The following is a 13,497-nucleotide window of genomic DNA, read 5'->3' on the forward strand; positions in this document are numbered from 1 at the left end:
GATCACTTTGTCTTCTGCGAATTGAAATATTGTTTTTAAGGAGCCATTTTTTTAAGGATCCAGTTTTCAGATTTGTCAATGACTCTGCATTATTTCACAGTAGGGAAAAGTTGATATAGATTATTTCACAATACCTTCAACCACCACTAGAGAGAAGCATCTACTTTTGTTAGTACTTCTGTTAATGTTTATCTCCAGTTTGCAGTAAGATTTGCCTTTCAGGCCCCTGGTGACTGAGAGATTCCAATGGCTTGTGCAGGTAAACATACACAATTGCACAGACATTAAACAAGATTGTGCTTTACGCCGATTCATTTTCATGAACATGAAAAATAATGAAGATTTTATGTCTTAGTGATAGAAACAGGTTACAGCCTGAAAACTGATAGAAACTAATACAAAAGGATTTTAACAGCTCCTTGTGACTTGTATGCTCTGGTAGAGCTGTGCAGTGAATCCATACTTGATGAATGGTTTTTACCTAGACAAGCTCTTAAAATCTTTGTCCTCATTGCCCTTTTTGCTGTGCTCACTCTCTCTGTCTTTCTTGCATTGCATTGCCAATCCATTTCTGTAATTTCCTCCTCCACTCTGCGAGAACCCATCCCAGCCCGGACTGGAAGGTAATCGATTCATACTGTCAGTAAAAAGCTCTGCGTCAGAGTCTCGCCGCCCGCTATAAAAAGCCCTGCCAGTGCTACTGCATCCTCGCAGACCTCTCTCCACAGCAGCAGCAGCAGCACTGCGGAAACCGTCTCTGCTCTCTTCTCTCTTCAGCAAACATGAGCTCCTTGAGTTACAATCCCTATATCCCGTCTGTGCAGCGGAGGAGGGTGGTGGTGCGCAGCGGGACACCCTTCGGCGCAGGAAGCAGTCGCTCTCGCTCCGTCTACTCAACCTATTCCTCCCCATCCCGTGCCTCGGTTCTCTCCTCCACTGCACGTATGCAGCTCTCTGCTGCATCGCCAGATCTGGACCTGAGCCAGGCCACTCAACTGAGCTCTGAGTTCAAAACAGTGCGGACGCAGGAGAGAGCTCAACTTCAGAACCTTAATGACCGCTTTGCCGGCTTCATTGAGCGCGTGCATGGCCTGGAGCTCCAGAACCGTAACCTGGAGGCAGAGCTGCTCTTGTTGCGCCAGAGGCACTGCGAACCCTCCCGTCTCAGGGGGCTGTACGAGCAAGAGGCGAGGGAACTCCGTGCGGCAGTAGACGAGGCCCGCAGGGAGCGCCAAGCGGCGCAAGAAAGGCGGGACCGACTGGAAGAGGCACTCAAGGCCTTGCAGAGTCGCTACGAAGAAGAAGTCCTGGCCCGCGAGGAAGTCGAAAGTCGGATGGTGGATGCCAGGAAGGGGGTCGATGATGCTGCGCTGGCCCGCGCTGAGCTCGAAAAAAGGGCTGACAATCTTCTGGATGAGCTGGCCTTCCTCAAGAGGCTCCATGAAAGCGAAATCGCTGAGCTCCAAGCCCAAGTGCAATACAGCGCTCAAGTCTCCGTTGAGATGGAAGTGGCCAAACCGGACCTCTCTGTAGCTCTCCGAGATATCCGAGGTCAATATGAACGCTTGGCGCAGCAGAACATCCAGGCTGCGGAGGAGTGGTTCCGTGGGAAGGTGACCATCATGGCGGACGACACGGCCAAACACTCGGAGAACATCCGCACCGCTAAAGACGAGGCTGGGGAGTACCGTCGTCTGCTGAAAGCTCGAGATCTGGAGATCGAAGCATGTCAGGGCTTGAACCAAGCTCTGGAGCGACAGTTGCAGGAGGTTGAGGAGAAACAGAGCTCAGAGATCGCCGCCCTTCAGGTCAGAACGATAATTACATGTGCTCAATTTACATTTATAAATTTAGCATATGCTTTTATCCAAATCAGCTTACATTGCAACACATTGGTACACATTTGATTAGTTCTTGTTTTAAAGGGAATCGAACCATGACCTTCCCATTGCTGGATTGCTCTAAATTTTGGTCTTTAATTAACTTTTTTTCTTGATAGGATACCATCGGTGACTTGGAGAACGAGCTAAGGACCATGAAAAATGAAATGGCCCGTTACCTCAAAGAATATCAAAACCTTCTCAATGTGAAAATGGCCTTGGACATTGAGATTGCTGCTTACAGGTTAGTAACGTGAACAATTATGTAGTAGAACTTTCGTTGCAATTGACATGTAAAATATAACCAAGGCCATACAAATCCTGAATAGTGGTTTCTACATAAACTTACATTCCAACAGGAAGCTTCTGGAAGGAGAAGAAACCCGTTTCAACGTAGGTGGCATTGGCGGTATCTCAAGTGTGTTTTCTCCTTCCATCGCTGCTACTCCTTCTTTCGGCCGTCCCGTGTTCTCTGTGCAGGCCAGTCTGAGCTCTGGCGCCCCCTATCTTCTGGGAACCAGGCTAATGAGCTACTCTGCCACACCGGATGAGATCATCGGAGCAAGCAAGGCGCAGGAGGCCGGGGCAAGTCCAGAGGAGGAGGAGGAGGAAGAGGAGGAGGAGGAGGAAGTTGGTGACAAGGAGGAGGTAGAGGAGGAAGAGGGAGAGAAGGAGGAGGAAGAAGAAGAGGGTGAGAAGGAGGAGGAGGGAGAAGAAAAAGAGGAAGAAGAAAAAGAAGAAGGTGAGGATCATTTGTGACCCTGGACCACAAAACCAGTCTTAAGTAGCACTGGTGTATTTGTAGCAGTAGCCAAAATTACATAGTATGGGTCAAAATTATCAATCAATCATTAGTATATTAAGTAAAGATCATGTTCCATGAAGATACTTTGTGAATGTTTATACTGTAAATATATCAAAACTTAATTTGGACAACTTTAAAGGCGATTTTCTTATTATTTAGATTTTTTTGCACCCTTAGATTTTCTTATGACTGTTTTTGTGGACCTTTGTCACATTTGTTTTTTTTTAATGCATTGTATATAATTTATTTTTAATTTTATTTTTTTCTTTATTTAGTGAGAAAAGTTGTTTACATCTATATTTTTTTATGTATTTAATGTCATCAAAATGCAAAATATAATTGTTGTAGCACCCAGTCCTACTGCATTGGTGATGTTTGTACCCATTGTCTTTTTTACATGCGAAGAAGGAGCTGAAGAGGGAGGAGAGGACGGAGGTGAGGAGGAAGGAGAACAGGAAGAGGAAGAAGGAAAAGAAGCAGAGGAAGAGAAAGAAGGAAAAGAGGCTGAGGAAGCAGAAGAGGAAGGAGGAGAGGGTGAAGAAGGTGAGGCTGAAGAAGAAGAGCAGGCCAAGAAGGAAGATGCTGGAAAGGGAGAGGAGAAAGAGAGTAAAGATGAGAAAGCCAAGCCGAAAGAGAAGTAAACACACCGGACCAAACCCCCTGGTGCTATCTGGAGGTGATCAAACCCTTCTACATTTATCTCACACATGCAGACATCTCAACAACGATGTCACTGTGTCCTGCTGCCTGATTTCAGATTCAGTTTAAATGAAAAGCAAACCATATTGTACGCAAACGAGAATAATAAATGCAACCAAGCCAGAGTAGCCTTTGCATGAAGACATGCCTTACGTTTGCGCTTGGCAGGGAAGTTGTGATCGCAGGTTCTTTGTGTTGTTTTTAATTGTCGTTTTATTTATTGAAATGCAAATAATATTCTTTGAGCATTGTGTCAGTATGCATTCAGCATTAATCACCCTTTCAACTGCCTATGATAACACAAGTGTGCTTAAATTCAAAATGCCTTAGACCAGATCCTCAAAGAAAGGCTTGTTGCCTACCAATAAAAACTTGACAAACTTGACAAATTTGGTGTTATTCTGTTGTTGTTGTTTTTCTGCCTATGCTAACTGTGCAGTATACACTGTATGCTATAGTATTATTTGACATGCAGTCTGGTTGCTTTGCATTTTTGATCAAATTCTGTAAGGTCAGAGATTAAAGAAATAAGTATTAAAATTTACTCACCCTCAGGCCATCCAAGATGTAAATGAGTTTCTGCATCGCAACCAATTTGGAGAAATGTAGCATTACATCACTTGCTCACCAATGGATCCTCTGCAGTGAATGGGTGCCGTCAGAATGAGAGTCCAATTCACATGATTCCAGTCCATCAATAAACATCTTGTGAAATGAAAAGCTGTGTTTGTATGAAACAAATCCACCATTAAGGTTTTTTTTTACCTTCTAACCATACTTTCTCCAGTGAAATAGTCACTTGTCTGAATCAGTGTTAATCTGACAGCAAATTTTGATTTATATCATAGTCTTTTGACTAAAATGCCATTTAGTTCTAGCTAAGCATTTCTCTAAAGTTACTCGTTGCTAGAGTTAACTCATTGTATAGGTTTGATATTAAGGTTTTATCTTGATAGACACAAATTTAACTGCTGTGACATGCAACATGCCTTTATATTAAAATTAATAGAACCACTTCTCATAACGAAACAAGAACATGGTCTTTTTTTCAATGAAATACCAATGGTTATGCAGTCTAATTATGCAGTCTCTATCAAACGTGTTTACCACATTTTTATAAATAAATTTAGATTAATCTTTATTAGGGCTACTGAAGTGATTCAGTCAATAAGTTGCATTCTGTCTTTCTTTTGTTACTTGATTAACAACAATGCCACAGACAGTAGCAACTAAATTCGGCTGCTGTCCCTTTAAAACCGTATGCACGGATGCAATGTACTGAACGCGTCAGATATTCTCTCAACTGTTTACGTTTACCTAAGACGTAACTGAGTGTGTTTACATGAATACTCGTTAAAAAGGACAATTCGACATAATTTTATGTGTATTTCTCCGTTTATGACACAAACTAAAGAGTACTTGTGCGCTGTGTGAGAGGCGCTGCTTCGGTTTCTCCGTTCAGAAAACCGGACCGTCGTCAAATTTATTCATGTCATATCTGTTCTCCCTGATATTTTCTTTACGTTTTATGAGACGTGCAGCAAATGTACGCTAGTTTATGTTCAATAGACTATGATACAGTTCAAATGTAGGCATCTTAAACTCGATTTGTTCTGAATCAATGCTCCCAAATCGTCCCTCCCTAAATTTTTTGTCTTGTTATTATTCGTACTTTCGTTATAGTTTTTGTCATTCAAAACGAGTTTTTTGTTAGTTATAGTCTCATTCTCGTTGGTGAAAAATGAAATGAACACAGGTCTGAATCAGAAGAGAAATACACACAGATCAAACCCAAGTAAAAACAGTCCAAAACAACAATTATGTTGGTGGATTTTGATCTAAGATGACAAATTATGTTTGTTTGTTTTTCTCTGAAGGTGAAAAAAGCTTAATGGATTTTTGGCTCATACTTTTTCCTGATGCAAAGTTTATAAAGTAAAACACCTTAATAATGGATTTGTTTCTTACAGTCATTCACCTTTTGAACTTCACAAGATGTTAATTGATGGACTGGAGTGGTGTGGATCACTTGTGGATTATTGTGATGTTTTTATCAGCTGTTTGGACTCTCATTCTGACGGCACCCATTCACTGCAGTGGATCCAGTGGTGAGTAAGTGATGTAATGCTACATTTCTTCAAATCTGATGAAGAAATAAACATATAAACATCTTTAATGGCCTGAGGGTGAGTAAAATTTCAAGTAAATTTTAATTTTAGAGATGAACTATTGCTTTAAATCCTGAAAAATTGCTTCCTATTCATTCTTAAGCCGGAAATTAAGGATTTTGCGCAATGCATTGTGGGATAACACATAGTGTGCTCTATTTGCTGCACATTTTAGGTCATCCATAATATAAATGTGCATACTGCACACAGTATACAGGTATATTGCATACTGCAGAGATAAGACTATTCCAAGCACAGCCCCTGTTCTCAATCAGGTACACTACAACCCACTAAATCTGCTAGTATGCAGCCATCAACTCCAGTATGGCACTGGGGATTGATTATTTATTCATGACAGCTGTAATCAATATAATGCAAGAAACCTCAGAGCTCAGCTAAAGTGATTCACTAGAGCGATGTCATGTGACCATTTTGTGCACACTCAGCACTTGAACAACAGCACCGAGCAGAATCCAGGGAATAGGCTACACAGCTTCGGGTTTCCACTTTCTGGTTCGTATACACAAGGTGAGTGGTAAAAATGTGAGCCTGTAACCTGAAATTTGTAGGTTTGAACCCTATAACCATTGTGTACTAAGTGTGCCAGCCAAACCCTGTTGCAGTTACCCCACTTATGATCCCAAGCCAGAGCCAGCGATCAGCACAAATCTGTATTGATTTAACGTTTGCATTGCCGAATCTGTGTTTTTAAGCATGCAAATCCAATTACTGCCCCCTCAGCTACAAATTCAGTTACCTGATGATCCAGAGCGCTTGGCTCGAGCTCTAACAAGCCAGTGCAGCACATGTTCTCCATTATCCTAATTGAGAGCTAGACACTGATGTCTAGTCACTCTAATGGAGGGGGATAGAGAGTGGTCTCGTTTGAAAAGAAAAATGTGATTAATGTCCATGCCGTGATGAAATGTTTGTGAGATCAGTCATGCTTCACTTTTGCAGTCAAGCTGTCATTCCTTGCATTTGCCCATGTAGAAAAAAGAAAAGTTTTATTGTCAACTATTAATCTTTGTTTACATGTAGAGGACTTTTTATATTTTAATAGAAAGAGAACCTTTTTAAAGAAAATTTGTAATTTTAAGGTTTCAATTATGCAGGAAGCATTTTATGAAGGCAGTAAGCGATTAATATTGTGGGTTGCAGTGATATAATATACATGTTTAGGGATATTAATGAACTTTCCAAAAAGAAATTAGAAAGATTTTTATGATAATCTTTCTGCTATTTCTTGCTAGAGTAGTGCACATTTTTATTGAGAGAAATTAATACTTTTATTCAGGGAGGATGCATTCAATTGATCAAAAGTGACAGTAAAGACATAAAATAATTGTGTTTTTTTTTTAACTTTCTTTTTAATAAAAATCTGGAAGTAAATGTGTAAAAACAAAACATGGTTTACACAAAAAATACTAAGCAGCACTGTTTTCCTTATAGTACATTAATGATACATTTTAGATTTTTGATTGAAATACTATTATACTTTTTGTAAATATTTAGAATTTGATATTACTTTATATTTTATATTTTACTTAAATTTTTTTTAATAAAACATTTTTAATTTGTTTTATTTTAATTTTATTTATTTTTTATTTTTTTTAATAAAACATTTTTGTTAAAAAACATGGTTTAAAAGATATTAAGCAGCACAACTGTTTTCCTATATTATTTTAGTATCAGTGATGTACAATTATATTTTTTGTAAGTAGAATTATATATTACTTTATATTTTCTGTTTTCATTTTAATTCAGAAGTTTTTGTATTGTTTTGTGCTTTTTTCTTTTTTTTTATGTCTATATAGTTTTATTAATTTTTATTTATTGGTTTTCCTAAGTTATTTTAGCGTTATTGATGTACAGTTATATTTTTTTTTATAAATGATTAGAATTAGATATTACTTTATATTTTCAGTTTTCATTTTAATTTGGAAGTTTTTGTAATCTTTTGTTTTTGTCATTTTAAGTAGAATTTTTATTAATGTTTATATTGTTTTATAAATGTTTATTCATTGGTTTTCCTATGTTATTTTAGCATCATTGATGTACAATTGTAGTTTTTGTAAATAATTAGAATTAGAAATTACTTTATATTTTCTGTTTTCACTTAAATGTGGAAATTTTTGTATTGTTTTGTTCTTTTGTCATTTATATTAGTTTTTTTTAAGAATTCCTATATAGTTTTATTAATTTTTATTCATTGGTTTTCCTAAGTTATTTTAGCATCATTGATGTACAATTATAGTTTTTATAAATAATAATTTTTTTATTAGATTTTTTTTGTTTGTTTTTATTAATTTTCTATTTACTGGTTTTTGGATATTTTACTTTTTTTAAGTAAAAATTTATTTTATTTGAAGTAACGCAAATATTTTTTGTAATAGTTTATTTAAGATTTTTTTTTTCCATTTCATTTATAAAAATGTTTCCATGAGAATAATTTCTTAAGGATCATGTGACACTGAAGACTGGAGTAATGATGCCTAAAATTCAGCTTCGCATCAAAGGAATAAATTATATTTTAAAATATTTTTTGAAATCAAACTTTTACTTTTTTTTTCAAAATCTTTTGTAAAAATATTTGCCTATTTTCACAGTATTTTTGAACAATAAATGCAGCCTTGATGAGCAACTTCTTTCAAAAACAACAAAAATCAACCCACCTTTTAAACAGTACAGCAGCATAAATTCAAACACACTAGGAGTTTTGTAAGGACTTGATGAGCTTTTATTGATTGAGGTGATTTTGCAAAGAGCAGCACCTTTAGCTTTCACAGTATCATTGTTAACAGCTCTTGTGTTTCATGTTAACAAACCGAGTCTTGTCATTGATTCAGTGCATTATGTCTTAAGGCAAGAAGTATACTAGAAAGACATCATGTAACTTTAAATAATGAAATGGAGTTTCAGCTCAGTTTGCGCCTGCGAATGAAATATTAGCACCATTATTGCCAAACAACTGCTGAAGAACTTCACGTAACTGTAAAATCTCTCTTCGTTCATTAGTCATTAGCAGCATAAATGTACTTGCACTTTAATTCAAACGCGCTATAGATTCTGTTTCAGACGCGACGGCTCAGCATGGCTCAGTACTGTACGTCCCTCCAGACCACACATGCAAGTCAATCATTACCACGCATGCAATAATTTTCACTAGCTGCATCAAACGCCATTTGCATCAAATAGAATTATTTCTAACAATTGGTTATAACTAATTCCCTGACAAAGTCATTTAGATCAGTCTTTTCCTTTGATTTCCTTCTTTGGCTGTGGACTGACTTTCTCCACCTTCTTAGTGACTTTCTTTTTCTCCTGAGGCTTTTCTTCTGATTTCTTCTCTGTCTCTGTGTCAGGTTTGCTCTCCTTGTCTCCATTGGTGATGGTTTCTACTGTTCTGGTTTGGACCTCTTCTTTCGGACTGGCTTCTTCTTTGGCCGGGCTTGTCTGGTCTCCGTTGGGAACAACTTCTTCTTTTTCTTGTTTCTTTTCAGCTACTGGGCTTTCTGCTTTCTCCTTTTCTGGTGATTTCTTCTCATCTACTGGGCTTTCTGCTTTTTCCTTTTCTGGTGATTTCTTCTCATCTACTGGGCTTTCTGCTTTCTCCTTTTCTGGTGATTTCTTCTCATCTACTGGGCTTTCTGCTTTCTCCTTTTCTGGTGATTTCTTCTCATCTACTGGGCTTTCTGCTTTCTCCTTTTCTGGTGATTTCTTCTCATCTACTGGGCTTTCTGCTTTTTCCTTTTCTGGTGATTTCTTCTCATCTACTGGGCTTTCTGCTTTTTCCTTTTCTGGTGATTTCTTCTCATCTACTGGGCTTTCTGCTTTCTCCTTTTCTGGCGATTTCTTCTCATCTTCTGAATCGCTCTTTTTGTCGCTCTTCTCTGAATCAGCCTTGGTTTCCTCTCCTCCAGACTCATCTTTCTTCTCTTCATCTCCTTCGGATTTGGTCTCTTCCTTCTCGTCGTCTTTTTCATCAGCTTCTTTCTCCTCATCATCATCTTTGGCTTCTTCTTTGCTTTCCGCCTCTTGTTCTTCACCACCCTCCTCCTGCTCTTCCTCTTCCTTTACTTCTTCATCTTTCTCACTGCCTTCTTTTTCACTTTCTTCTTTCTCACTGCCTTCCTTCTCTGCTGTTGGTGATTTTTCACCACACAGTTCTGTCTCCTCAATCACTTCCACTTGTTGTTGTTCTTCCTCCTCAGCTTCTTCTTCCCCTTCTTTCTCTTCCTCCTCAGCAGCTTCTTCCTCTTCTTCTTCAGCAGTTTCTTCCTCATCTCCTCCTTCTGCCTCTGCCTCTGCCTCTTCCTCTTCTTCAGCTTCAGGAGCAGCAGAACTCACTTTGGCCTCACGGGCGGCAACAATCTCTTCCTCCTTTTCCTCCTCTTCAGCCTCATCAGCTTCTTCTGCAAATTCTTTAGCCACCTCTGCCAGATCGTCATCGAGCTCGCTTTCTCCTTTGGTCTCCTCAATGATCTCCTCCACTATTTTATGTTTGACCTTAGAAGTTTTAGGCTGGCTGTAGGCAAACACAGGGCTTGAAATACTTCCAGAGACAGTGCGGAAGCGTGTCTCCTCACCCTCCAGCAGTTTCCTAAAGTTGTGAGAGAAAACAGTGTCATTAATTCAACATATGACATGTAAAAGAGCAAACAGGTGCACAACTCTACCTGTAAGCTGCTATTTCAGCATCAAGTGCCATCTTGACATTGAGCAGATCTTGATATTCCCGAAGATGACGAGCCATTTCCCATTTTGTTCCCTTTAGATCATTTTCCAGTTGGTGAATCATTTCCTGTTGAAGCAGATGCAACTTAATTAGATTCCGCTTAAAATTAAACAAGAAATTAAGTATTGCCAAAAAAGCCCCCTAAATTTATAAAAGTTAAATGTTCTCTTAGTACCCAATGTAACACCCACATCCGTTTTATGATTTGTTTAATAAATTATACCATATCTGGCTCAAACTAACCCAACAGGCCACTAAAATGAATTCCTGCAGTGCTAGTAAAACGTAAGTATGCGCCCTGCCCGTTGCGCATGATTACGCACACAGTGCGCAAACCACCTGTGAAATGATGGCTGCGTTTCAAAACTGAGTGTGCAGCATTTTTGGCCCGTTCTGTTTGGCAACACAGCCATGTGCCTTTGCTTCTATCTAGGACGTTAGAATGAGCAAATAAGCACAGCCTAATAACAAAACGTTATTATGAAAACTGCGTAAACGCATCCGAAAGACATTATTTTAATTGGTTTGCGCAACGCGCAACTGCGCAGTGTTTATATTTACTTGACTGGTGCAGCAGTAAAAAAAATTAGGTTTGTTTAGATGTTTTTTTTCTTTCATGTCTGATACAAAACATAAATCAACGAGAGCACATTTTAATAATTTCGGAATAAAATAAAATACATTTAATTATTATTTGTTTTTAAATGTTAATAAAACTACCTATGAAAACGATGTATGCAGTATTCATTTATAAATCAGTTCAATATTAATACATTTTATATTTTTAGGTTTAACTTATACTGTAAAATATACACTTTTAAAAAAATAAACTGACCTGATAACTGCCAACGTCGGTGTTGTGGCGGTCTTCGATGTCATGCAGTTGCCTTTCCAATGAATCTTTGGTGCCACGAAGAGCCTCCAGTTCAATGTTCTTGCCTTGGATCTGACGGCGGTAGTCTGCGATCTCGTCTCGTATGGACTTAATAGCATCCTTGTTGTGTTCCGCGGCGTCCGTCAGCATGGCATAGCGGCACTTGAACACCTCTTCAGCCTGCTGGAGGTTCTTGGAGGAGAGCCCGTCCAGTTGTGCGCGGATCTCCCGGAGCGCGGAGGTGATGTCGGTCTTCTGGAGGTCCCTCATCTCCACCACCGGCACCTGCGCGGCTTGAAGCTGAGCCAGAAGCTCGCTGATCTCCTCCTCGTGGTTCTGCCGCAAGAAGTCCATTTCGTCCACGAGCGCCTGGACTTTCCTTTCCAACTCCAGCTTCATCAGAAGCGAGTCGTCCTTGTCTTTCTTCATGCCCCGGATCGCAGCCTCCATGTGCTCTCTGAGCCTGGCTTCATCTTCGTAGCGCTCTCGGATCCGCTGCAGATCCTCATCCATGTGGTCTGTGTCGAGCATCATCTGCGCCTTCTCCTTGTGGAGCTGCTCCAGGGCGCAGCGCAGGTCTTGGAGTTCGCGGTCGTACGCATCGCTTTGCAGGGACTGCGACAAGCTCTGCTGCTTTATCGCTTGGATCTCGGCCTCCAGCTGCTTGTTTGCCTCCTCGAGATAGCGAACCTTGTCGATGTAGCTGGCGAAACGGTCGTTGAGCCCCTGGAGCTGCTCCTTCTCGTTACTGCGCACCGGATCTCCATTGAGCGCCGCGCTCAACTCGAAGCCTTCCGGAGACGCGAGCACGGCGGGGCTGTACGTAGCCCTGGATGCGGCCACATTTGTGGATCTTTTGAAAGACAGAGGGCTGGTTTTAGCCCACGAGCGCATAGTGGAGGACGGCTGGCGGGTAGTCCGTGTCTCCAGAGCCCTTCTGCGGGAGGAGGTCACTAGCATGTCCATGGTGAACGGTGCTTGTGAATAGATGGTGTGGTGAGGGCATGGCTGTGTTCTGTCGTTCTGTATTTATACGCCGGCTTACTTTGTCAACGAGGCAGGAGCGGCACCCTCCCCTTGGAAAATCGATGAAGTTGAAGGAGGACTATGGGTCGTTGGGTTGTTCAGCAATTCACCTCAATGCCCCAAAAATAGTCGAAGTCTTTTAAAATTGTATAAAAGGTGAAGGCAAGAGGTTGTGACTTTCTGCATCATTAAAAGCGACGTGTTTAGCGCACTTGCTGCATTTTTTCAGCTCAGTTCGACTGTATATGCTCACTTTAGTTGCACTTGATCTACATGAAGAAAAACGTGTATTGTATGTCATTTTTTATATTTTGGAAGAAAAGTGCCTGTATGTATTTAATAAAAATACTGAAATATTGTGAAACAAAAATACAGTTTAAAAATAACTGTTTTCTATTTGAATATATTTTAAATGCAGTTTATTTCTGTGATGAAAAGCTGAATTTTCAGCATCATTACTTCAGTCTTCAGTATCATGTGACTCTTCAGAAAATATGCTGATTTGATTCTCAAAAAAAATTATTTTAAATTCTTTCAAAATCTTCTATTTTTCTGTAGATTTTATGTGAAAATGAAAGGTATCAAAATGCTATTTTGAGTACAAAATATTTATTTATTAATATATAAAAATAAATATATTTTCAACCCTTATGTATAACAGTTGGATTAAAACGAAAAGTTAAATGCATTGCAAGTGCAGCTTTCTTTGCCAATAAATTTAGCTTTGGATTCATAATAAATATATTTGTTTGTGTATTCAAACTTAAGCAAAGTCAGGTTTATTGCACATGTAAATGCAAGAACTGCAATTTATATAATGAGGCAAGTGATTGAACAAAACTGAATAAATATTTATCACAGGCTGAACTATACAGCACCAATAATAAATACAAATCAAAGTGGAAGTTTTTAACACCTAAATTGTAGCTTAAAATGTATGGTATAGAATTTTAGATGCTGTAACTGATCAATGTTTTTAGGAAACTTTTCTGTTTTTAGTTAAAATAATCATGACATAATTTTTATAGTACAAAAGTTGCATATAGTCTCTGAAATAATTCACAGTCATAAAGCTGCATGCATAACAAATATAAATAAAGTGCATAAAATAGCTTAGATAAATATACAAATTAATTATGAAATGCCATTACCTTGCACTTCCATCAAGGTTAAATTAGCATCAAAGAGAGACCAAAGGTTTTATACGAGTTTGCTAAAAGCAGTGTATTTATAGATAATCTGTGATTTATATTAATATTTACCCCTTTAAATGATCACTTTCTTTTATAAACCTTTTGCTTTACTAG

At 38.9% G+C, this 13,497-nt stretch overlaps 2 protein-coding genes across 2 annotated transcripts; one reads left to right on the top strand and one right to left on the bottom strand.

The window, feature by feature from the left end:
• The first annotated feature begins 235 nt into the window (after nucleotides 1-235).
• On the top strand, nucleotides 236-4,068 carry neflb (neurofilament light chain b). Its single transcript, XM_073819583.1, has 4 exons — nucleotides 236-1,808; nucleotides 2,000-2,124; nucleotides 2,240-2,622; nucleotides 3,094-4,068. The coding sequence occupies exons 1-4, from the start codon at nucleotides 783-785 to the stop codon at nucleotides 3,324-3,326; spliced, it is 1,767 nt and encodes a 588-aa protein (XP_073675684.1). The 5' UTR covers nucleotides 236-782; the 3' UTR covers nucleotides 3,327-4,068.
• Nucleotides 4,069-8,279: 4,211 nt separating this feature from the next.
• nefmb (neurofilament medium chain b) lies at nucleotides 8,280-12,362 on the bottom strand. Its single transcript, XM_073819367.1, has 3 exons — nucleotides 11,126-12,362; nucleotides 10,232-10,356; nucleotides 8,280-10,155 (listed from the first exon to the last, which is right to left on the bottom strand). Exons 1-3 carry the CDS (start codon nucleotides 12,128-12,130, stop codon nucleotides 8,802-8,804), a joined length of 2,484 nt encoding a protein of 827 aa, XP_073675468.1. The 5' UTR covers nucleotides 12,131-12,362; the 3' UTR covers nucleotides 8,280-8,801.
• Nucleotides 12,363-13,497: the final 1,135 nt, after the last annotated feature.

The sequence above is a fragment of the Garra rufa genome, chromosome 15, assembly GCF_049309525.1.
Source record: "Garra rufa chromosome 15, GarRuf1.0, whole genome shotgun sequence".
NCBI lineage: Eukaryota > Metazoa > Chordata > Actinopteri > Cypriniformes > Cyprinidae > Garra > Garra rufa.